Source organism: Babylonia areolata, chromosome 14 (genome assembly GCF_041734735.1).
Source record: "Babylonia areolata isolate BAREFJ2019XMU chromosome 14, ASM4173473v1, whole genome shotgun sequence".
NCBI lineage: Eukaryota > Metazoa > Mollusca > Gastropoda > Neogastropoda > Buccinidae > Babylonia > Babylonia areolata.
This window is the reverse complement of record NC_134889.1, coordinates 15,490,366-15,515,935: the sequence shown is the minus strand read 5'-3', so window position 1 is coordinate 15,515,935 and position 25,570 is coordinate 15,490,366. Positions and strand designations below refer to the sequence as shown.

General features: G+C 42.8%; 1 protein-coding gene across 1 annotated transcript; it reads right to left on the bottom strand.

Annotated features, from left to right (window-relative positions):
* Positions 1-1,545: 1,545 nt before the first annotated feature.
* On the bottom strand, positions 1,546-23,871 carry LOC143289620 (uncharacterized). Its single transcript, XM_076598663.1, has 12 exons — positions 23,724-23,871; positions 22,935-23,046; positions 22,309-22,594; positions 19,797-20,033; positions 19,218-19,381; positions 18,792-18,951; positions 17,958-18,055; positions 11,721-11,970; positions 9,184-9,267; positions 4,316-4,419; positions 2,234-2,487; positions 1,546-1,866 (listed from the first exon to the last, which is right to left on the bottom strand). The coding sequence occupies exons 1-12, from the start codon at positions 23,864-23,866 to the stop codon at positions 1,569-1,571; spliced, it is 2,190 nt and encodes a 729-aa protein (XP_076454778.1). The 5' UTR covers positions 23,867-23,871; the 3' UTR covers positions 1,546-1,568.
* Positions 23,872-25,570: the final 1,699 nt, after the last annotated feature.

Genomic DNA, 25,570 nt, shown 5'->3' with positions numbered 1-25,570 from the left:
ACATAAGACGTGCAGTGAAGGTGATTTTCCTTGGTGGAACAGATGCAGAAACAGACTGGAAAATGAAATCCAGCAGAGAAAGAAAAGACAGGAACAGATCACTGAGAGAGGGGGGGGAGAGAGAGGGAGACGGGGGAGAGATGGTGGGAGAGGGGGGGGAGAGAGAGGGGGGAGAACGAAAGAGAGAGGGAGAGAGAGAAAGAGAGAGGGGGAAGGGGGGAGAGAGAGAAAGAGGAGAGAGAGAGGGAGAGAGAGAGAGAGAGAGAGAGAGAGAGAGATACAGGGAGAGAGAGTGTGTGTGTGTTTCATTAGGAATGATAACAGTTGTTGAATGTTTTACATGGCCGTAAAAAAACGCAAATACCACTTAATGAATACAACTACTCACACGGTTTTATTATTAAGCAAAGGGCCTAAAGCATACAACATGTACATACAGATAGGTAAACAACGAGAGAGAGGGAGAGAGAGAGGGAGAGAGAGAGAGAGATGCAGAATATTAATTTGCAACCTTGATGTAAAAGATGAATTAATTTTCCTGTTTCCAAGGCTACACGACAAAACACTTATTTCCATGTTTCACTGTTTCCATGGGTTCTTAGGAAAAAGCTCGGATCTTTACAGAGATGCAGGGCAAAGCACTTGACTGTCTTACTTGGATACACAGCAAAATCCTTCACTGTCTTCAACTGTTACGAGCAAAGCGTTTGACGCTCTAACAAGGATACACGGCAAAGCACTTTTTTTTCTTCCAGGGATATACGGCAAAGCGATTGATTGTATTCAATGGATACATTTAAACAACAACAACAACAACAAACCGTTCCTATAGTGGTCCTATATGTAGCATGGATAACTTTTCAATGAAATAGTGAGACATCTGCAGACAAAAGACATTCCTTTATTGTTTTTGATCATTTTCGCCGAATAGGAGCACAGCTTTTGTCAACAAATCAAATCAAATTAGACAAAAAAAAAATCAATTATGCTGCCCATAAGTACACAAACTGATATGGGAGTATAACATCGGGGTTTTTTTCATGACTTTTTGAACAATCTTTACAAAAGATTATGTATATATCTATATAAAAAAGCTGGCGTCTTTAACTGGCAGAATAACATCAGTCTAATAGTATGCTGCATGGTCTTGGACACAAAACTTAATCCTTTCACCGCCAGTCAATTTAGAGTACAAAATTCCCTTGTGGTATAAACACAGAAAAGACAGTGGCTAAATACAGCTGGGGATTCCCCCTGCGATGTATAGAAAATATGGCCTATCCTACCACCGAGCATTAAGAGCAGTAGGTTCATGGATAACAGACCAACGAATGGTCACATTTCAGTGACATGGGTCCTCTACCACGCCTGTGCGTAAATGCGAGATTAGCGGTGAAAGGGTTAACGATGGCCACTTGTTATTGTTTCTCTTGTTTCTCTTGTTGTTGTTGTTTCTCTTGTTGTTTCTCTTGTTGTTGTTGTTGTTGTTGTTCTTGTTCTTCTCCTCCTCCTCCTCCTCCTCCTCTTCCTCCTCCTCCTCCACCATCTTCATCATCCTCATCTTTTCTTCAAGGCCAGACGCACTTTTGTGTGGTCACATTGAAAACGAGACCAGTGTAGCATGGCATTTGCACGAGATTCCCATGAACGCATTGGAAGAAAGAGTTGGCGTTGGCTGGGTTGGCATACAGATGGCCGTGGGTGCAGGTGCCTGTCTGGGAGGAAGCTTTGGTGGGGGCGGGGGCGGGCGTGAGGTTGGGGCCTGGGGCGGAAGTGTGGCCGCAGGTGCAGTCGGTCTGGGACCAGACGGTGCTCTGACCGCAGGGCATTAGATAGGCTTTGCCCCAGGCGTCACACTGGATGAACCTGGCATTTAAAAAAAAAGAAAGTAAAGGTTCAAACACGACTCTTTTTAAGCATTGTTTTCTTTTGATGTTTGTGTGTGTGTGTGTGTGTGTGTGCGTGCGTGCGTGCGTGCATGAACGAATCTCAACAAGCCCATCAAAAATATTCCCCTGACCCCCACGAGAACACCCACACACACTCCTTCCCTTACACAAACATACACCCCGCACACCACAATCCATCAGTTCCCACACCATACCGCACTCCCTCCGCCCAGCCCTCACCCCCCCCCCCCAACCCGCCCTCCCCCCCCCCCCCCCCAACCATTACACCCACACCCTCACCCCCACAGCCAAAGAGACCCACCCTCCTCATACAAACTAATTACTTTGTGGGATCGGATGGGTAGGTGTGGTAGTACTGGTGGTTGGCCAGAGCTTGTGGGGTACAGACACTGCTGATGTTGAAAGTGGTCTTGCATGGGTCCAAGGGAGCGTAATCGCTGGCGTTCTGTCCGTTCCCTGGGTTGCCCGTGTTGCTAGCTTGATGGACAGGGGAGGTAAAACCGCAGTCTCCCGTCTGGGTGTTGAAGATGACTCCCCCTGGGCAGAGCGTGATGTAGTATCGGCCCTGGTTGTCACACTGTAATTTAAAAAAGAAAAAGAAAAAAAGATAAAAATAAAAATAAATAAAATATTTTTTAAAAGGCACAGAAAATCGTATCGACTCTATCGAATCAAAATATTTTAAATGAGTATCAGACATAAAACATAATTCAGAACATGGGGGTGGAGGGTGGGGGGATGGGTGTAGGAGGGGGTGTTTAGGGTGGGGTGAAACAAGGAAAGAGAGAGGGGGAGGAGGGTAGATAATGATAGGATTTTTTTAAAATTCAGATGAATGCCAAAGCCCCTTACTGAGGGTGGTTGCACTGAAAAAAGATAAAGAGAAAATAAAAACACGACACAATCAATCAATAACAAATCAGCTAAAAGTAGGTAACACAAATATTCAGCAACATTCGTGACGAAACAGTACGTGATATTTGGTTATGATAATACAGAGTACACTCATGTCTTGACGATATGAACAAAACTGAAATTGAAATTAGGCGGATCTCAATATTCGTATTCGTATTTTTTATCTCAACAGATTTCTCAGTGAAATTCGGGCTGCGCTCCCCAGGGAGAGCGCGTCGCTACACTACAGCGCGACCCATATTTTTTTGTATTTTTTTCCCAACGTGCAGTTTTATTTGTTCTTCCTATCCAAGTGGATTTTTCTATTTTGCCAGGAACAACACTTTTGTTGCCGTGGGTTCTTTTACATGCGCTAAATGCATGCTGCACACGGGACCTCGGTTTATCGTCTCATCCGAATGACTAGCGTCCAGACCACCACTCAAGGTCTAGTGGAGGGGGGGGGGGGATATCGGAGGCTGAGCCGTGATTTGAACGAGCGCGCTCAGATTCTCTCGCTTCCTAGGCGGACGCGTTACCTCCAAGCCATCTCTTTGGTTGAATTAATTTTTGTCTTTCGTCACTCAAAGCAGGGCAACATAACAAAAAATCATATCTTCCTAAGTCATATTGTATAAACGACATGTATGCAAATATTCATGTAACATACAGTTTCTGAAACTATGAGTAGCACTATTAGAGATACAGATCTTAATTTTGTCAGTGCATATTTTATACATCTGTTCAATTCCACCTGACTGTATGGTTCAGCTACATGTGATGTTTTAGAAAGTCCGAACTGTGCAAATCTATCACTAGTTTACATGTGGTCATGCCAGTCTTGCCACCTGCAATCAATAATGCGTTGTCGGAAAAACTTTACAAAACCTTGATATATCTTCATGTCCCTGATGATCCCAAACAAATACAAAGCCATAAGAACTTAAACACTGACAACACTCGTTGTCCACGTCTTCCATTATCATATAAACAATACATCATCATATAAGCTTTGAACGAGAATCTGTTTTCATTCATTCGTGTCAGTTTGTGCCAATATTTGATGCACTCAGTGTATGAATTTAGATAAGTCGGGTATCTCCCAAGTTCAACATAAACATGACTATTTGGAGTTCGGTTTTCTACATTCAGAAAACGTTTCCTTACAAATAAAGGAATGCACATTTTCTGTTTCCACTCTGTTTTCCAGTCCAGATATTTCTGTTTCATACTGATATACTGGCTGAACTGAAATTGAAATTTACAAGCCTAGGAACCAAAGGAGAAAGAGATTAGAGAGTGTCAGAAATATATATATATATATATATATATATATATATATATATATATATATATATATATACATACATACAGAGAGAGAGAGAGAGAGAGAGAGAGAGAGAGATCTGATTTGGTTTGGTTCGGTCTGGTTTGGTTTGGTTGCATTTCGGTAAATACACGGGTCTGGAGTCTAACAGAGTGATGGACAGACACCGTGTACAGATACACACCATCAGGAACTTGGTGGGGTCATACGGGTAGCTGTGTCGCAGTTTCCCATTGTTGATGTTGTCCTCAGTGCAGGGGTTGTCCAGTGGTAAGGTCCAATCAAAGCCTGGTATAATAATGATGATAATAATAACAATAACAATACTACTACTGATGATAATGATGACAATAATAATAATAATAATAATGAGGAGGAGGAGGAGGAGGAGGAGAAAAAGAAGATGATGATGAATACAAGACGATATGGAGCTGAATCTGAAAAAGGAGAGAGTCGGTTAGAAATAGAATGAGAGAGAGAGAGAGAATGAATGAATGAATGAATGAATGAATGAATGAATCTTTATTTTCCAACGGTGAAGATATTAGCACTTTGGCCGACTTACACATCTGCCGTTGTTCTAAGAGACACACAAACATGTACTCATATAAATGTAGTGATACTGAATACTTAATACATGTATAATGTACGAGTATAACACAGTGTCAAACTGAGAGACACAACATCGCTCACATCTGTACGGAACGGAAGCGAGTAACACACACACGCACACACGCACACACACACACACACACACACTAACACACACACACACACTAACACACACACACACACACACACACACACACACACACACACACACACACACACACACTAACACACACCAAGGGAAAAACAACAACAAAACCCTAGCATGAATGCTACACATGAATGATTCAAGTGAAATTAACACAGAAAAGTAACGATAAAATTTTAAACACAGATGTAAGAGACATAAAAGGCAGCAAATAAGGCGACGGGTAATAGGGATATGGACAGATAGACACATTATGTGAAAGACAGAGAGAGGGAGAGACAGAGGGGAGAGAGAGACACAGACAGACAGAGATGTAAAGATATGTCAGTATAGAAAAAAAAAAAAAAAAAAAAAAAGTTGGGTGAGGGTGGTTCACAATTTGTAATACATGTAAGTATACAAAATCGTAGACGTGACCAGACTAGAATTTGATTTCGTTTGTTTGTGTCCACTGTAAAGAGAAAAACTCTGAAATAATATTATATGGCGTGATACGTTATCAACTGATTGACGCATTTCGACATAGTTTGTAAGGATTGTCAGTGACAATATTATACCAGATTTTCGGTCTGGCTTTCGGCACGCATATACTGTCCAAGTTTCTCTTTGAATGTTGTGGTGGAAAATGGCTCTTTGAGGTGTTTGGGGAGATTGTTCCAGCAGTGCGTGCCGGAATATGCCAAACTCGATTTATAAAGGTCTATTCTTGGCTTGGGTAGAGTAAGAGTCGCATTTCGGGAGTTAGGGTTGCGAGCTTCATAGCAGACAATGGTTTGGTGTAGATAAGTAGGGCATTTACCGAATATAATTTTATGCATAAGTACGCACTTATTCAATATTAGGTGCTTTGTCAAGGGAAGAGGTGCTGGCAGTTGATATTGATGATTTCGTGTGTTTCGTAAAACACCATTGAGGTGTTTTACAGCACGTCTGTGTACAGAATCTAGTTTTTTCATGTGCACGTCGCTGCAGTTGTCCCAAACGTTTGAAACGTAATTAATTCTAGACATGATGTGAGAATGGAAAAAGAAATAGGAAGCCTCTGGACTGACGACATGTTTTAAACGGGATAACAGGTAAACATTTTTTGCAACTGACCTTGATAAAGAACTGATATGTGCCTCCCATTTTAGCTGGTTGTCAATAACGACACCAAGGTGTCGATGTTCTGTAACTTGTTCAATAACTTGGCCATCGATTGACAAAGTGAGCGGATTTAAGCCACGCTGGTGCTTTTGGCGAGTGGCTACAATCATACTCTTTGTTTTTTCTGGGTTAAGGAGCATATTATTTTCTGTACACCAGTTGGATACTTCGGTTAGGCTGGTTTGTAATCTATCATTAATGTGCTCTGAATTTACTCCATATGTATGAAGAGAAGAGTCATCTGCAAACATGTCGCATGATATTGCAGATGAGATACATAATGGAAGATCATTGATATAAAGGTTGAACAATAAGGGGCCAAGCACAGAGCCTTGGGGAATGCCCATTTTAGTTATTCCCACATTCGAAAAGGTCCCGTTTACTAATACACTCTGCTTTCTTTCTTTTAAGTATGACTCAAAAAAATGAACAGAATTTGTATCAAGCTGATAAACCCGTAGCTTTTCAAGAAGTATTCGATGGTTAACGAGATCAAATGCTTTCTTCAAATCTAGAAATACAATTCCGTTGATTTTTTTGTCATTTATAGCTGTGAGCAGTTTATCTAAGAGACTGGTGAGGGCTGTCTGACAGGAGTGTTTTGGGCGAAACCCTGACTGATTTTGATGAAGCAAGTTGTGCCGGTCAAGATATTGCAAAAGGTGCTTGTGTACGTGTTTTTCAAGTGGTTTAGAAAGCGATGATAGTATTGATATTGGTCGGTAATCGTTCAGGTCAGAGGGATTTTTTACTTTAGGTAGTGGTATGATTTTGGCAGTTTTGAACATAGTTGGAAAAATACTTTTTGAAATACTGAGGTTATAAATATATGTCAGATGATGCACTGTATATGGCAGTGATAGAAGCAGAATTTTATTGCTGAGTCCGTCACAGCCATGTGTGTTTTTTTGTCCAAGGTTGGATATGTATTTACCGACCTCATAAACGGTTAGTTGTGGAATGTGACATGTATCTTGTTGGCTGAGCCTGTCTGAACAAAATGATTTTAGACTGACTGGACATTCATACTGATCTGAGTTTTGTTTCAGACGATTAGTCAAACTTTCCGCGATGGATAGGAAGTGGTTGTTAAAGTCTGTTGCTGTGAAACAATGATATTTCAATGATTTTCCAGGAAAGGACTTATTGGTCAGTGCATTGAGAGCTTTCCATATGGATGAAGTATTGTCTGATTCTGACGTCGTTATCCTGTTAAAATATGTCTTTTTGGCCTGACGGACTAAGAACTTCACGTGTTTTCTTTGTTGCTTAAACGCGGAATAGTTCTTTTCTTTCTTAAGTTTATCTCTAATTTTAATCGCTATTGATATGATGACAGTAAACCAAGGAGGTGTTGATGAATTTCCTACCCGTTTTCTTCTAACTGGGGCATGCTTGTCATAAACAGATAAAAAGATTCTATGAAATGCCGCGACCGCTTCATCTGGATCGTTAGATTCATAAATTTCCTTAAATGAGCATTCGCTAAGGTCATGGAGAAAATCAACTTCGTTAAAGTGCTTATACGATCGATACGTGATGGTGGAGTGGGTTCTAGTTCTAGCTGTTGGTATCTTACAGGCAACTGTACACTGTATAGCGAAGTGGTCACTGATACTGGTCTGGTGTACCTGAGCACTTACGACTCTGTCTGGATTATTAACATAGATGTGGTCAATCAGAGTTGAGCTGGATGACGTAACTCGCGTTGCTGACTGTATTACTTGGTGTAAATTAAATAGAGATATGGTGGAATCCCATGCCGGATGAGGTTTTTGAAAATCTATATTAAAGTCACCAAGAATGATAATGTCCCTGCCGCGAGCAAAATCCTGTACTTTGTCCATCATGATGACAAAATCATCATACCACCCGAAATTGCTGGATGGGTTTCTATAAATGAATCCTAGTATAACTGGGCATTTTGCTACTTTCACCTCCAACCAGATGCTTTCTACATTTACGGACTCTAAATCAAATCGTCTATTAGTAAAAGCTTTCATAGTGTCGTGGACATACACAGCTATTCCGGTGTGTCCGGAATGAGTGGCATCTCTTCTGAACAATGAATAGTTTGGAATCGCAATTACATCATCGTCTACAGCTGGGGACAGTCTAGACTCTGTTATTCCGAAAATGTGACAAATTCTAGTCTGGTCAAGGAAGACATTCACATCAGTCGCTTTGTTCTCAAGATGGTAGACATTCAAATGACCCACAGTGAGATCATAAGTTTGCATTTTTGACATGAATAATGTAGGTCTACACTTCAATTAACAATTAAACTTCTTAAAATAGGTGAAGCAGACAATAGTTTCACAAAACACTTCAGGACAATTCAGGGTAAAATTAATGAAAAGAAAATTTAAAAAAAGCAAACACAGAATAAAAAAAATTAAAAAAAATCAATGCACACACACACATACACACACCCACCCACACACAATTTGTTTATATGCAAGTGCTAAGAAAAAGAAAAAAAAAATGAATCGCAAGGTTCACACGAAATGCTTACGAAGAAGTAAAAAAAAAAAAAAAAAAAAAAGTCACTGGATGAAAAACATAAACACACGAAATTGCAAAAAAGAAAACACACACACACACACACCAAAAAAAACAACAACAAAAAAACACCCTCCAATAAAACAAGAACAATCCAAGTCAAGAACAGGAGGGTGGGGGACACAAAACTGAATCGGGGCAGAAGTTGACACTAGTATGTCACAACGGTCATCCACAGAAGGCCAGGGAAAAAAAGAAGATGGGAAAACGAAGTTGGATTTTCTACAGTGGGTCCCTCAGTACAGTTAAGGAGAGACTGAAGGGTAGAGAAGCCAGGGGTTGAAGGGCATAGCGGGGAAGGGAGGGAAAGGCCAAAAGGGGGGAAACATGGGCATTGGCTGGCTGGGTTTGTTATAGTGCGGCATGGGTGGTATTGCAAAGCGCAGACAGACAGACAGAAGGATGCAAAGGACAGAGATAGTGTGTGTCAATGTGTGAGTGTACGTGTGTCTATATATGTATGTATGTATGCATGTGGATGTGGGGGTGGGGGCGGGGGCGGAGGCGGGAGGGGTGGAGGGGGGGGGAGAGGGTGGTGGTGAATGAGTGACAGAAGCTGAGAACAGGAAATATCCAAGGGAACTCACTCTGAGAGCAGAATCCGGCATCCCTTACATCGTCCTCAGTGCAGTCCCTTGTCACTCCGTTCTCTACACAACTCACCTGGACACCTGTCAGATCGGTCAATCAAGTCATCAGTCAGTCCACTGATCAACCATTACTGAACAATCACTCGTTAATAAAAATCGATGAACCAACCATTTACTTTAATTGATCGATCCCTTGTTAATTTTGATCGCTCAATCGATATATTTTTTTCAAATAGAACAATCGTTAATTTTGATTGACCAATGACTCATCAATTCTGACGACCAACCAATCGTTTTTTGTTGTTTTTTTATCAACTGTTCATTTATTTTGATCGATCGTTATTTTTTGATCGATCATTTTTTTCATCGATGAACCAATCTGTAATTTCAATAGATAAATCACCACACACAGTCGAGTGTGCTGTGGGCTGAGATGGGAAGACTTGAACAGGAAGACCCGCAGTCTTTGAAAATGTTACCCAAACTTCCTGACCAACACTGTAGGTGTCTGCGTCTCCAGTGTCTGGTTGACGCCGAGATGAATATACTTATTATGAGAGTACTACAGCGTACATCAAGTAGTCTCCAATCAAACAAAAACAAACAAAAAAACAACAAAAAACAAAAAAAAGAAAAAAAAAAGAAAAAAGAAAAAAAGACTTACTTCCCACAATCAAAGCCATGTTTAAATATGTTCTGGAAACTGGGTGTTATCCAGATTTATGGAAAAAGGGTATATCAATCCCATGTAAAAAAAAAAAAAAATTTTTTAAAGAGGGCGATAAATCAAATGAAATAACTTCAGAGGAATTACTATCAATTGCTCTTTAAGTAGTCTGCTTTGTCTGATCATCATCAGCAGATTGAATAATTATTTAGAACAAACAATATACTTGCAAAAGAATAAGCAGGTTTTAGATAAGATTTCAGATCTACGGACCATTTTTGTGTAAAAAAAAAAAATTGATTATTCAGTTAAGATGATAGAATAGATTATATGCATTTTTTGTAGATTTGAAAAAAGCTTTTGATAACATTTCGCATGCAGATATGTTCACAAGACTACAAAAGTAAATATACGATGTAGGTGTTTCAATTTGAAAAAAAAAGGATATACAAACACAAAAGTCTGTACTCGTAATGAAAATGGATTCGCCACTTCAGTATATATTCGAATATGAGTATTGCAGGGAAATGCACTGAGCCCCACATTTTTCAATATATTCATAAAGTGATATTGTCAACCGTTTCCCGTATACCGATTTACCAACAGTTTGAAAACAGTGGCATCTCTTGTCTTTATATACTGATGACTTAATACTACTTTCAAAATGTTGACTTAATCTTTAGCTAAAACTAAACCAGTTGTGAAAAACTGGGTATTCAAACCAATAGGGACAAGACAAAAGTAGTCGAAATCAGACCACGATCTAAGTTTCTTTCTTTTTTTTCTTTTTTTTTCTTTTTTTTTTTAATACGGAACGACAGTCATAGAAGCAACTGAACAGTATAAATATCTAGGAATACTATTCCTTCATTATGCATTTCTGAAAAGGTTTCAGAACACCTAGTAAAACAAGGGAATAAGGATCTAAAAGTCTAAGTTCAAGAATGAAAACAAGCATACGTATAATCTCAGAATTATTTGATCGTCTCGTTTCACATGTCCTAACGTATAGATAAAGATGTAGTTCCCCACCAAACAAACACTGCGTGTCCAGAAAAAGCCAAAAATTTAGTAATACTCGGTGAAGTAAGTAACTTTTTAAGTGATCAGTCAAATGATAAACTTTTGGTTTCAAATAACACGGGTACATGCAAAGCCGTATATAGCACCTGCGTTGAATGATATGCTAACACGGGAGACAAAGCAGCGAACATGGATTAACCTTGTTAGAATTATATTACAACATCTTGGTTTAGTACACGTTTGGAGTAATCAGCCCACATCCAATATTCAGTCTTCGTTATGTCATGAATTAACTAGAATACGACCGTGCTTTATATTGGAAGAGAATTCTGAAAACAAATGAAAATTACTATTTTGTATTGATGAATACAGAATCGAACCTTATTTACTTGAAGAATACATTTATATAATATAAAATGGTCGCTGTGCAAATTAATAATATCCTGTCATAATCTTGTAATGGAAAAGGGTATATATTTGACATACAAAAAGAAATGACTATGCCTACAATGTCAAACAATTGAGGATGAATATCATTTCATAGATGACTGCGGGGTATACAAAGAAATTAAAGAATTTATACACAACATTCAGCAAAAACACATTTCAAAATACGATTAAACCTAGTCAGCTGATACCCGAACAAACTTGCAGGAATGTTTGAAAAATGTGTCTATAACTGCTGCCAAAAGCGTCATGGCAAGGAGAACTAATTCAATTTGTTCTGTATTCTATTTTTTGTTAATTAACTTACTTTTTTCTGTATGGTATGTGTGACTGCGTTCGTGAGTCTTAAAACCCTGTTCAGGTTTAATTGACAGATAAATCTGATTCTGATTCACACCTGTCTTGACTCCGGGGCCCACAGTCCAGCTGTAGTCAGTGCAGTTGCTCAGGGCTTCTGCTGAGGCCGGCAGGCGGGTTCCTACCACTGTGACGTAGACAGAGGTTTCCTGGGGCAGGGTTTCCACGATCCGCAGGACTGCGGGATGCCCCGGGGTTGCAGTGTAGAGTCCGTCAAACACCTGAGGGCCGGGCTTAGGGTCCGTGGTGGACACGTAGACGTGCAGAATTCCACAGGACACTTCGGCCACCTGGACATTGAAAGGTGAGTGAGAGAAGCGTGAGTTGAGTGGTTGTGTTGTGTTGTGCTGTGTTGTGCTCTGCTGTGCTGTGTCATGCTGTGCTGTGCTTTGCTGCGCCATGCTGTACTGTGCTGTAATGTGCTGTGTTGAACTGTGCCATGTTGTGCTGTGTTGTGTTGTCTTTTCCGGTAGTGATTTCTGTGGCCCACGTGTGTGTGTGTGTGGGGGGGGATTGTCTGTGTGTCTGTGTGTCCGTGTGTGTGTGTGTGTGTGTGTGTGTGTGTGTGTGTGTGTGTGTGTTGCCATTTTTTCTGGAAATACTTTGTCCGTCATTACCAAAGTTGGCTTAAGATAGTAGGAACAAAAATCTTCAGTCATACCGATAACGGATTGCAAGTCTCCCGAATTAAGCCGTGTTTCCCGTATCATTAACGGTTTATTTCGTTGAGGCCATTTCCGGGGTTCCGAAAAAGCCATATAACCGCATCTCGGTTGCAGTAGCGTTGGCGATGCTCAGTGAGATGGCGCAACCTCATTTTTCTTGTTCGCAATTAAGTGGAAAGAAATACAAATTCTGGACAGAACACATACAGTGACACAGACTACATCATCAACGAGTTTACTGGATATTAATCTTTAAAGTTCATACTCAATTAACTAGAATGGGAACAAATGACAAATTGAATCGACCGTGTCGTACTTTCCCGGCGAGTGTAACTAAACTTGTACATCTGTCTAGATCCAGAGAAAACGGCTAAATGTTGTAGTATGGTTGCGGCGATGGCGATGTCTCATTTACCGCGGACTTTAAAGAAATCTTAAATGCCCGAGATACACCAAAATGATGTGATTTAAACATCGTTATCACTTCGAATAACACAATCGATTTATCGCCCTTTAAAAACCACGCTTAAATATTTTTTGAACGTCATTCTTGGATCCGCAATTGTGCAGTGACTAAGACAATTTCTTCCCATCCGATCATTCTGGGTTCGAATCTGCGTTCAGGCCTTTTTTAACTCGAAGCTTTATAACAAATACAGAACATACTTTAACGATTAGATTTTTTTTAAGTGTATCACAAGTGAGTCTTGAAGGCCTTTGCTTTCTTGTTTTAGACCTCTTTCAAATTATGTCCAATACGTCAGTTGTACATGACTACATTCCCATAAATAATGCAAAATTGTGTCTTTTTATCGTTGCAGAAAATAGACTTGCTACCTGGGAGTGCTTCCATGTCCGTCAGAAAAGAACCTGTCACAGGAATTTGATAACTGATTTTTATCTGGAACAATTTCAATCTTATCTCTGAATTTTTTCTTGTATCAAAAATATAGTCTTCCATTCAAGCATGTTTTCAAAAATCAAGTCCAAGTTTTTACAGGCATTTGGTAGTTCTGGTTTTCAAATTAGTACATGATAGAAATACTAATTCCTTTTGGAAGTTTTATCATTACAGTATTATGCTTTATTAAAACTGGGTCCATTCTGATAGGAACAACGAGCTAGCCCTTCAACACCCAGATTTCCCAAGCCCTGCGGCGATGGAGAAGTGGTAACGGGGACAGGCAGAGGACGCTGCTGGCAGTTCCTAGTCACGACTCTGCACGCAGGTGGCTGTGGGGTGATGGTTGTCCGCCGTAGACTGGGGCAGATGCGGCGCCCGTATCCTCCCAGTGTCAGAGCAGCCATTTTTAGGGACAGCACTGCTCTCCCACATGGGGAAGAGATCCCTAAACAAAGCCTGCCTCGCCTTGTACCTTGTAGGAAACCGCACCTACTTGGACATCCAACACTAGCGGTCGAAAACAGAAGAAAAAAAAACAGGAGTCATGCCCTGACTCTGGGTGCCTGGAATGTTCGCACCCTTTTAAACAGACGACAGACCAGAAAAGCACACAGCGTTCATTGCTAGAATGCTTGATCGCTACCAGGTGGACATAGCAGCCCTGAGTGAAACCAGGTTTGCCGGTGAAACCCAGCTGGAGGAAGTTTGAGGGGGCTACACCTTCTACGGCATTGGGAAGCCAGATGGCACCCCAAGAACCTCAGGCATGGGCTTTGCCATACGAACCAAACTTGCACAGCTTGACAGTCTTCCACATAGGATAAACGATAGGCTGATGACTGTCTGAAGCTGTCCGAGGATCGCTTCTCCACAGTCATCAGCTGCTATGCCCCGACGATGACCAACCCTGATGACATCAAAGAAGCTTTCTACAAGGAGCTCAGCCGCACCATTTCAGCGGTAGACAGAAAGGACAGGCCGATTATCCTTGGGGATTTCAATGCCCGCATCGGCGTGGACTTCTCATGGCCAAAAGTCCTAGGACAGCACGGCACTAGCATGTGCAACTCGAACGGCCTGCTTATGCTCTCGCTCTGCGTGCAGCATGGACTGACCATCACCAACACCCTCTTCCAACAAGCGGACAAGTACAAGAACACATGGATGCGCCCCCGCTCCAAGCAATGGCGTATGCTGGACTATGACTGTCCGGCAGAGGGACAGAGGTGATGTTTCCATTACACGCTGCATGAGAGGAACAGTCTGTTGGTTGGACCATCGTCTGGTACGCAGCAAGATGATCAGACTTGCACGCAGGCTCCAACCAGCCAGGCAGAAACCCCCTAGGAAGCTGAACATCCACCGCTTCCCTATCACCAAGGACGTGCTGCAGCAGCAAATCCAAGCAGCTCTAAGAAATTCCTGCATCGACTGATATAGAAGAGGTATGGAGCACCTTTAGAGATGCTGTATACACAGCAGCAGCTGACACACTCGGCTTTGTACAGAGGAGCCACAAAGACTGGTTTGACGAGAACGATTCTGGAATCCCCGAGCTCCTGAACACACTGCATATACGGCATCAGGATCACATTTCCGATAAAGACTGCCAGAAGAAGAAGAACCAGTTCTTGCAAACCAAGCAACTCGTACAGAAGAGGCTGCGTGAGATGATGAACACCTGGTGGGAGAGAAAGTTCGAAGAGCTTCAGTCTGCTACTGATGATCACGACATGAAGACCTTCCATGATGGTATCCAAGCTGTGTATGGGCCGAGAGTCACAGGATCAACCCCTGTCCGAGCCTTGAACCAGACCACCCTCCTGACAAACAAGACATCCTTGCCCGCTGGGCAGAGCACTTCAACACCCTCCTCAACAGGGACTCATCCGTATCTGACGAGGTAATTGCAGCCCTCCCACAGCTACCAGTCAATGACTCGCTAGCTGCCCCTCCCACCAAGGCTGAGACCCAGAAGGCCATGAAGCTGACAACGTCAAGAAAAGCACCAGGAGCGGATGGAATCCAGGCTGACATCTACAAGTATGGAGGCGAGGTGCAGACGACAAGATGACCACCCTGTTCCAGTCTATCTGGGAGAGAGGGGAGGTCCCCCAGGATATCAAGGATGCTTCAATTGTCCACATTTACAAACAGAAGGGGGACAAAACATCCTGCGATAACCACTGTGGAATCTATTCTCTGCATCGCCGGCAAGATCTTCGCCTGCATCATACTGAACAGACTGGTTGACCATGTCTCCAACACAGTCATCCCTGAAGTACAGTGCGGCTACCGCTCAGGCAGGGGAACATGTGACATGGTGTTTGCCGTACGCCAGATGCAAGAGAAGTGCCGTGAGCAGAACGAGGAGCTCCACATGGTCTTTGTAGACCTGACTAAGGCCTTCGACACGGTGAACCGCCGTGGTCTGTGGAAGATCCTCCAAAAGTTCGGCTGCCCAGACAGCCTAAATCCAGCTGATTGCGTCGTTCCACGATGGCATGCAGGCGAGAGTACAGGAAAATACTGACATGTCGGATCCGTTTCCCTGTGGTAAAAGGAGTGAAGCAGGGCTGCGTCCTGGCACCCACACAGTTCTCCATTCTCTTCTCTGCCATGATTGACGCCTTCCAAGACTGTGACCGGGGCATCTACATTCAGTTTCGCACAGATATAGCAAACTTTTCAATCTGCGGCAACTCCACGCCAAGTCCAAGGTGTTTGAGGCACTGTTGAGAGTTCCTCTTCGGTGATGACTGCGCGCTTGCTGCACACACCCATGAGGACATTATGGACAGGTTCTCAACCTCCTGCAGGCGCTTTGGACTCACCATCAGCCTCAGCAAGTCTGAGTCCATGTACCAACCAGCTAGCTCACAGAACGCCAGTGCCTCCCCCCCCCCCAGCCCCCCCCCCCCCCCCGCCCCCCCCCATGTCCCCCTACCCCCACCTGCAATCAAGATCGATGACACAGATCAAGTCAGTCGACAAGTTTTGCTACCTGGACAGCACTCTATGCAGCAACGGAGCCCTTGATGCAGAAGTGACGCTGCACATCGCCAAGGCCAGCTCCGCCTTTGGCAGACTCAACAGGCTGTGGAACAACAAAGGCATCAGGCTCAACACCAAAATCAAAACTTACAGCTGTTGTGCTGACCACCTTGTTCTACTGCTGTGAAACATGGACGATGTATCGCCGTCACATTCAACAGCAGTTTCAACAGAGATGCCTACGAAAGATCATCGGCATAAAGTGGCAAGACAGGGTCTCCAACCTCCATATCCTAGAGAGGAGCGGCCTGCTCAGCATCGAAAGCCTGCTGATCCAGTGCCAGCTACGCTGGACAGGACACGTTGTCCGCATGACAGACAGCAGGATCCTGAAGATGCTACTGTATGGACAGCTGAAGGAAAGCCACCGCGAACTTGGAAGACCCTGCAAGCGTTTCAAGGACACCTTGAAGACAAACTTCAAAGCCTGTGACATAGACATCGCTTCCTGGGAAACTGATGCCCTTGACCGCTGTCGTTGGAGGACGCTGGCTCTAGTGGTATAAAGACGTTCAAAAACAAGAGAATGCTGGCCATTAAGGAGAAGTGTGAGCGAAGGAAGCAGGGCTCAGCTTCTGGAGACGTTATCCCTTGCAACACCTGAGGGAAGTGCTGCGCATCCAAAATAAAATTAAATAAAATAAAAAACACTTTATTAATCCACATGGAAATTAAGTTGTGCAATCACAGGCTCATTGTAAACACTGGCATAAAATCATGCGCAACATAAGAGATTAAAACTAGTCAAATAAGAATTCCCAATAGCTGACGATATACTACCCCCCCCTCTCCCCCCCACACACACACACATATTCATGTTAAGACAATAGGGTATTGCACAACAATATTAAATGAAAACATCCAACAAAAAAGGGTTACTAGAAATGACATGCGCGCACGCACGCACGCACGCACACATACGTTAAGACTATAAGGTATTGTACAACAATACATAAATAAAAACATCAAGGGAATAAATCGTATATATAAGTAAAATGCACACACACACACACACACACACACACACACACACACACACACACACACACTCATTCACACACATACAACGTATGCATGCACATAACATATGCCACGCCAATAAAATTAGAACATTAACATTAAGATACATGAAATCCAAGTAAAATAAGAAAATATTTAAAAATTACTTCCGATCACACACACAGAAATGCTTGCCCGTGCTCACCCGCATAATGTCTGCTCCTCTTCTACCATATGACACACACCGACCAATAAGCCTGCCTGCCTACTCATCCGTCGATCCGACGGGAGACTCCCATCATTTACATTGTGCTTTATGCTCCGGGTCAAACCGGATTTCCTGATCGAAATTCCATTTAGCCTCTAGTTTATCCCGTATCGCATCGAGATTCACAAGACATGATAAGTTGAGAGAGTGTGTGTGTGTGTGTGTGTGTGTGTGTGCGTGTGCGTGTGCGTGTGTGTTGTCTTGTTTACTTTTTTTGTGTTTACATCTCTCTCTCTCTCTCTCTCTCTCTCTCTCTCTCTAGCTCACACACTACCCGCCCCCCTCTATAGCTCTCACACATCACTCATTCTCTCTCTCTCTCTCTCTCTCTCTCTCGCTCACACACATCTCTCTCTCTCTCTCTCTCTCTCTCTCTCTCCCTCTTACGATAGTTTTGTTGTCTCCTGGGACTGGAATATCAATAGGGGGAGTTTCATCAGTGACGTTGCCTGAAACGCCCTCGTCTTGAGCGACCTTGAAATTGGCTGAAACCAATCAACAAATCAATCAATTAGTCCGACTGTCAGTCAGTTCGAATCAGTCATCCTGTCATCCGTCTGTATGTCTGTCCGTTGCTCTGTCTGTGTGTCTGTGTATCCGTCAATCTCCCCATCTATCTGTGCAATGTTTAATTTGAAAAGCACCACAACTACAGTATTCGTTGGAGGCAGGATGCATGTTAAATGAAAACAGTATAACAAAAGAACCAGTGGGAGAGGAAGATGGGGAGGAGAATGAGGAGGAGGAGAATGAGGAGGAGGAGGAAGTGGAGGAGAACATTTGTATCTCTGTCATAATCCGAAAAGAAAAGTTCTCTTCTGTCTGTCTGTCTCTATTTCTGTCTCTCTCCCTCTGTATCTGTCTGTCTCTCTCTTGTCTCCCTCCCCTCCTTCCCCACACCCTCTCTCTCGTTGTCCTCTCCCTCCGCCTTTCTCTCTCTCTCTCTCCCCTTGCCTTTCTCTGCCTTCTTTTACCCAAACCTCTCCCTCTCCCCCTCTTCTTTCCCTACTCTACCTACTACTTATTTCTCAACCAACACGTGTTCTGTTTCTAGTTAGTTCGTTAGTTCGTTTGTCCTGACTAGCCACCCAATCCCCTGAACTCCACCCACTCCCCACCCCGCTCCTTCCTCCTCCCCCACCCCCCAAGACCTTGACCATGACCTTGAACCTGACCCTGATTTTCACAACTTTGCTCCAGACACCCCTTTGAACAACTGACCTTCACACGTGCTCTTCTGGATCTCCGTGATGATGGAGTCGATCTTGTCGAAGGCATCCAGGGTGAAGACGTGCGAGCAGATGGGGTCACTGGCCACGGCTTGCAGTTCTGCCAGGTAGTAGCCTCCCACCCCTATGGCAAAGACTGTCGTGCCTTCATCCTGAATATAACAGAAAAGAATAGAGAATTGCCCCACTCCACCCCTGCGAATCGGGAATAGGCGCATCAGAAAGAATACTGTATCATACTGTAGAAGTATCCGTATACTTACTTCATTCATCACACTGAGTCAAAGGACAAACCAGGAACAGGTGATCGTGAAAAGGTGAATCGAGAAGAACTGACGAATTGAAGATACAGGAATCAAGACAAGGCAGAATCGGGAAGAACAGACATGACTGGCATTGAAGCAACCAATCACCTAACCTTGAGAAGTTTGGCAGTGTCTCTGGTCATGGTGAAGGAGTCGGACCTACCGTCCGTCACCAGCACGGCCACTTTCTTCACGTTCTGTCTGGCCCCTCTTCCAGCGTCATACAGGATCTCTCTGGTCTTGTTCAGAGCTAAGGCCGTGTTAGTTCCCCCGCCGACTGTTCCGTTTGAGAACACACACACACACACACACACACACACACACACACACACACACACACACACACACGCACATATATTCATATTGAATGATTTACTTATGACGATACTTCTATAGCGACTATCCTCGGTCAAAGACGGAGTCATTTGCATAACATGCTGTCTACCTGGGAAAGCCTAGAACCGACCGAGACCTGCTTCTTCTCGGCGCCTCTGTACATATGTTTTCTCACATATACACATTCATACACAATCATACATACATATATACACGTACATGCACACACGTACACATACACGATCAAACCCCCTTCCACCCTCCTCCCACACACACAGGAACGCGTGCGTGTGCTCTCCAACCCCATCCAATCCGTAAATCCCTTCCTCTTGCACCCACACATACACAAAACCCACTTTTTGGCGTGTTGTTGAAGGCAGTCTTCACGTCATCCGTGCTGTTGTAGTCGTCAAAGTCAAAGTGGACCGACACAGCACTGGAATAGACGACGTCAGCCACTCTGACGGCGTCCACAGACGCGTTCATCACGTCCACCACGGAGGCAGCAAACTGCTTCATCAGCCCGAAGTCAAAGTAACTGACGCTCCCAGAACTGTCCAGGATGAAAGCGACGTCCAGTTTGTCTTTGCAGTCTGGTTGGAGGAAGAGACAATGACAATCAGAATGACAATCACAACGACAAAGTGTTCGTTCTAATTGTTGTCCGCTCAGTGTTATAACACCTTTCAGTCAGAAAGAACAAAACAAGACATACTTGTGAACACATCCCAAGTACTTTGCACGATCATTTGAATTGCACACACACACACACACGCACACACACACAACAGGCGACTTCTTTCACGCACGCTCACACCCACGCAAGGTCGCGAGCTCTATGTAGCAACCATCCTACCTACCCAAAGGAATGAACATTGAAATAACAACAACAGAGAGGCAGAGAGAAACAGATGTAAAAGTGAGACAGATCCAGCCAGCCAACCCAAAAATGATAGTGACAACAGTATAGTTTTTATACTACTACTACTACTGCTACCCTGATGATAATGAAATTAGATTAAAAAAAAAAAAAAACCCACATGCACATATAAATAACAACAACAACAACAACAGCAACGCAGATAATCGAACGAATGAACGAACAAACGAAGGAACGAACGAATCTTTTTTTTATTGAGGGAAAAAGGAATAAGCATAAATGGCTTGTTTTCATCCTGCCCTCATGAAAAGAGAAAGTACAATACATACTCAATACGAAAGCATAACATTGCATTCATGAATTTCTATTATGTCACAAAAAAGATAACATAAGTGCATGCACAAATGATACTTAGAACAGAAAGAAAAGAAAGAAGGAAGAGATAAAGAGAGACAGACAGACAGACAGAAAGATAGACAGACAGACAGACAGACAGAGTCAGACCGACAGATAGAGACAGAGAGGGACAGAGTGAGAGAGAGTGAGAAACAGACACAGAGACAGGCAGATACAGAGAGTGTGAGAATGGGAAAGGTACATTGCATTCGCAAATTCTTTCATGAGTTCTGACTGGTACTTATTTTTGATACATTAAGACTAGTTTGAACATTGAGAATGGTCGATATATCATTCCACAATAAACCGCCTGATTGTGACAGACTAGATTTAAACAGCTCAATTCTCGGACTGGTTAACATAATCTTATGGACGTGGCGATTTTCGTTTATTCGAAATCTACTGACAGTTGAGGGTGGGGCACAACCAGAAAGATTTTGAATATAAAAACTGCTTTGTTGTCTTTTAATTTCCATTTCCATTGGAGAATATCCAATAAAATATGGTCGTCTTTCGACAATGTGGACGATTTCGGGTGAACTGATTTTATTGCGTCTGTGAAGACTAAACAGTGGCTTTAGAATGTTTTCACTTGCAGAATCCAATAGAGTGGATGCATACTTTATATGAGACTCAACATATGCATGAAAGAACGTTTTTTCTAGAATGAACATTTAAGAAATGCTTTATTTTGTTCAGATGTTGCACTTTTTTTGTTATGATTTTACAAAACATAGAAATGTGATTGGACCATGATAGATTATTGTCCACCACAACTCCAAGAATTTTTTATTATTGTCAACTTCTTTGATAACAACAGTGTTTGTATAAAGAGGGACAAGTTCATCGAAAATGCTTTGACGCTTCTGTCGAGTGGTGATCATCATATGACTGGTTTCCTGTGGATGAAGCCACATATGGTTTAGTTCTGACCACATAACTAGCTTATCAATATTCTCTTGTTATACTAGAGGCACTTCTTTTGTATTACATTGACTGGCATGTAGGGCTGTATCATTTCACGACAAATTGTTAGGTACAGTGGTAAATCATTAATGTATTTTGAAAATAGAATGGGTCCAAGGACAGAGCCTTGAGTTACACCATGCTTAACAGGCAAAAGAGCAGACTTGGAATCGTTGACTAATACCACTTTTTTTTTTGTTAGATACAAATGACGACATCAGATCTAAAGTGCTGTTACACAGTCCATAAATTCTTAGCTTTCTCAGGAGCCTGTGGTGAATCATGTCAAATGCTTTGGCGAAGTCTACAATAAGCACGCCAGTGAATTCATTTTTATGTATATATTACTGAGCCATTTATCCACAAGGCAGTTAGAATTTATCCACTAGGCTGGTTAGAGCAGTATAGCAAGAATGGTACTTCCTAAAACCGGACTGGTTTGGATGAAACAGATGAAAACGAGAGAGAGAGACAGACAGACAGACAGACAGACAGCCACTTTCCCAATACCCCACGCCCTCCTATCACCCCCGCCCCCTCCCGACTGCCGTCCCTCTACCGGCTCCCCAAAATAAAATTTCAAAACAATCCTGTCTTCCTATCCCCCTCCTCCAACCATCACTCACCAAAGTCCGGAGTCTGGGCGGCCTTGGTTATATACACCGATGCCGACCGGTTGTACATCTGGGCCCAGATGGGGGCCTGAGAACTGATGTACCCAGGCATGTCCGAGGTGCCCAGAGTCACCAGAGTGTACAGCGCTGCCGCAATTCCCGAGTACAGAGGTTTCCGCAGGTCTGACCACGTGACGGAAGGCCAGTGGATCTGCAGACTGGACGAGATGTTTTTGCAGGCTTTCACGAGGGCTGGCTGGCTGCAGTTCTTGGTGCTGAGAAACATGGCTTCCGACACCTGCATTGAGGGGTGGTGGACAGGAGAAATAGAATAATACCCACGAAAACGGAGTATGGCTGCCTATAGGGGGTGTAAACACGGTCATGCACGTAGAAGACCACGGGTGCATGCGAGTGAACGTAGGGAGTTACAGCCCACAAAATAAGAAAAAAAAGAAATTTCATTTGTCAGTATAAGACACGAGGCACACACATAATACAAAATATCTAGATCTCTGACTCTCAGCACCCTACCCCAACACCCCTACCCCCCCACCCCACCCCCACCCCTCCTTCCCCCACCCCTCTTGCCAGCCACCCCCTCTGTTTCTGTTTAACTCATGTCACGAGCTCCTCACCTGCCAGATGCCACCATCAAAACCAGCCCGGTAGGTGTCGGTGTCGTGGCCGTCGCGTGACATGACGTAAGCGGTTCGTCGGAGGAACAGACGATCGTTACTGAAGATGCAACTGTCGAGGTGAAGGCGGACATAAATATTAACGTTCGATAAAACACGACCATCGTTCATAAACTATTTCGGTACCAAGCAAAGAAAGCTCTTTTCAAGCTGAAAGTTGACAATGCCTTTCCCATGAAAACGCATTTCGGGCCATAGCTCTATATTAGAAAGTGGCCACAACAAAATTTCCGTAAGTTACCGTACCTTTCAGTAAAAACAATGCGAGATTACGTATAACGCCATCTTCAGCTGATGCAAATGGACGTTCGTAATATTGAATAAAATCATTTATTATCAGATGACATTATTCGTAACATTCTTTGGAATACATTTATGGCGAAGAACATTCCGCATAGAACATATCTTAACAAAATGAACTCCGTGTTCATTTGATTCCCTGTACAAAGGGCGAAACCAGAGGTAGTTTCTGGTTTGATAAATGTGGATTCTAAATCTAGTTAATATATACCGCAAATGCCTGTACATATCAAGCACCACATCATTCATAAAACTTAACTTGTAGAATGGGAAGAACAATCTGAGAAATACAACACTCTCTCTCTCTCTCTCTCTCTCTCTCTCTCTCTCTCTCTGCGGTCTATGAAACGTTGAGAGAGAGTGACACAAAGGGAGAGAGAGAGACAGAGGATTGGAGGGGGTGGAGGTGAGGAAGGGGGGGAATCCTACTTGGACTGAATCCTTTTCACGACAGAGTTGACGATTGCGGCACCTCGGGAACCTGGAATAACACCAGCGTCTTGGCCATCACCCCGGATCAAGGTCACCAGCAAGGTCAAGGACATGACCTTCAGCATGGCGAAAACCACCATCGTTCACCTGCCACACACACACACACACAATGTATACCGAACTGAAGGACGATCTGCGAACGAAATATTGTCAGGGGTTTACGGAAACAAGTTTTTGTTTCAATTCCAAGGAGGCGTTAAAATGTGCGCACTCATTCATCCATATGCGCCACACTTTAAACAGAAAGAAAAAGAAACAAGTTTTGGGTTTTTTTTAATGACGTTCAAAAGGAATTGCAGATGTATTGCGTTATGTTGTGTTGTATTGTGCTGCGTTAATTTTTGTCACAATACATGCTATACGGGCGTATCGCCACAGATTGAGATGCTTTGTGTGAAATTCGGGATGCTCTCAGCAGGATGAGCACGTTGACATAGTGCAACCTCACCATTGTTATTTTGGGTGTTTTTGTTTTCTCTTTTTTACTTTCTTTCTTTCCTTCTTCGTTTTTTGTTTTGTTGTTTTTGTTTTTGGTTGTTTTTCGGTGAGTGTTTGTCATTACGGCAAGAGTGTTTGTTTTACTATCAAACTGAATGTTTCCGAACAATTTTGTCATTTACAACCCTTTTGCTGCCGTGGGTTCTTTTTGTTTCGTTGCGCCAGGTGCATGCGAGCATTACCACTGACGGACTACCGCTCGACATTCATTATGCAGATACATTTGTATTTGTATTTGTATTTCTTTTTATCACAACAGACTTCTCTGTGTAAAATTCGGGCTGCTCTCCCCAGGGAGAGCGCGTCGCTACACTGACAGCGCCACCCATGTTTTTGTATTTTTTCTTGTGTGCAGTTTTATTTGTTTTTCCTATCGAAGTGGATTCTTCTACAGAATTTTGCCAGGAACAACCCTTTTGTTGCCGTGGGTTCTTTTACGTGCGCTATGTGCATGCTGCACACGGGACCTCAGTTTATCATCTCATCCGAATGACTAGCGTCCAGACCACCACTCACCGCTAGTGGAGGAGGATAAAATATCGGCGGCTGAGCCGTGATTCGAACCAGCGCGCTCAGATTCTCTCGCTTCCTAGGCGGACGCGTTACCTCTAGGCTATCACTCCACAGAAGGAAAAGAAGAAAGCAAGGGAGAAAATGAAAGGAAACAAACGACACATAGTGAAAAAAAAAAGATATAATGTAAAGAAGGGGTTGGGAGAAAGACTAAGTGAAGAAAGGAAGAAAAAAGACAACGAAATATAGAAGAAAAATAAGGTGCGAAGGAAAGAATTGGTAAAAAGATAGAACGAAAACAGAATAGGGATAGAACAAATAAAGACAAAGAAAAGATAGAAAAGAAAGAGGAAAAGAAAAACAAATAGAGAGAGAACAAAAATAAAATCGCCAAACGATCGTATATCATTTGTAGAAAATACAGAAGACTCGTATTACGTTAAAACGAACTTCGTTCCACATGGAAGAATAACACGATTTTCTCAATTCAAAACTAGATATTTTCTTTTTCTCTTATATGTGTCATATATATATATAACCGAATGAACAAAATGAGTGGACTGTGACATATCTCGGTAACCTGTCATAAAGAAAAGAAAAATACTGTTACTATAAACTACCTTACGCTCACACTTATTTTATTCATTTATTCGTTTATTCCCCTAGTGAAAGGTGAAAATTGTTCAAATGGACGAAATATAAAAACTGAGAAATAAATCATATTATAGACATTTTGTCCATATGTGCAGACCTGCTAGTGCCTGACCCCCCTT

Coding starts and splice junctions, on each gene's coding strand:
- LOC143289620 (XM_076598663.1), bottom strand. CDS start 23,866: ATGGTGGTTTTCGCCATGCTGAAGGTCATGTCCTTGACCTTGCTGGTG. Junction 18,952..19,217: donor ACACTGCCAAACTTCTCAAG/GTTAGGTGATTG, acceptor TGTTATATTCAG/GATGAAGGCACGACAGTCTT. Junction 1,867..2,233: donor TACCCATCCGATCCCACAAA/GTAATTAGTTTG, acceptor TTTAAATGCCAG/GTTCATCCAGTGTGACGCCT.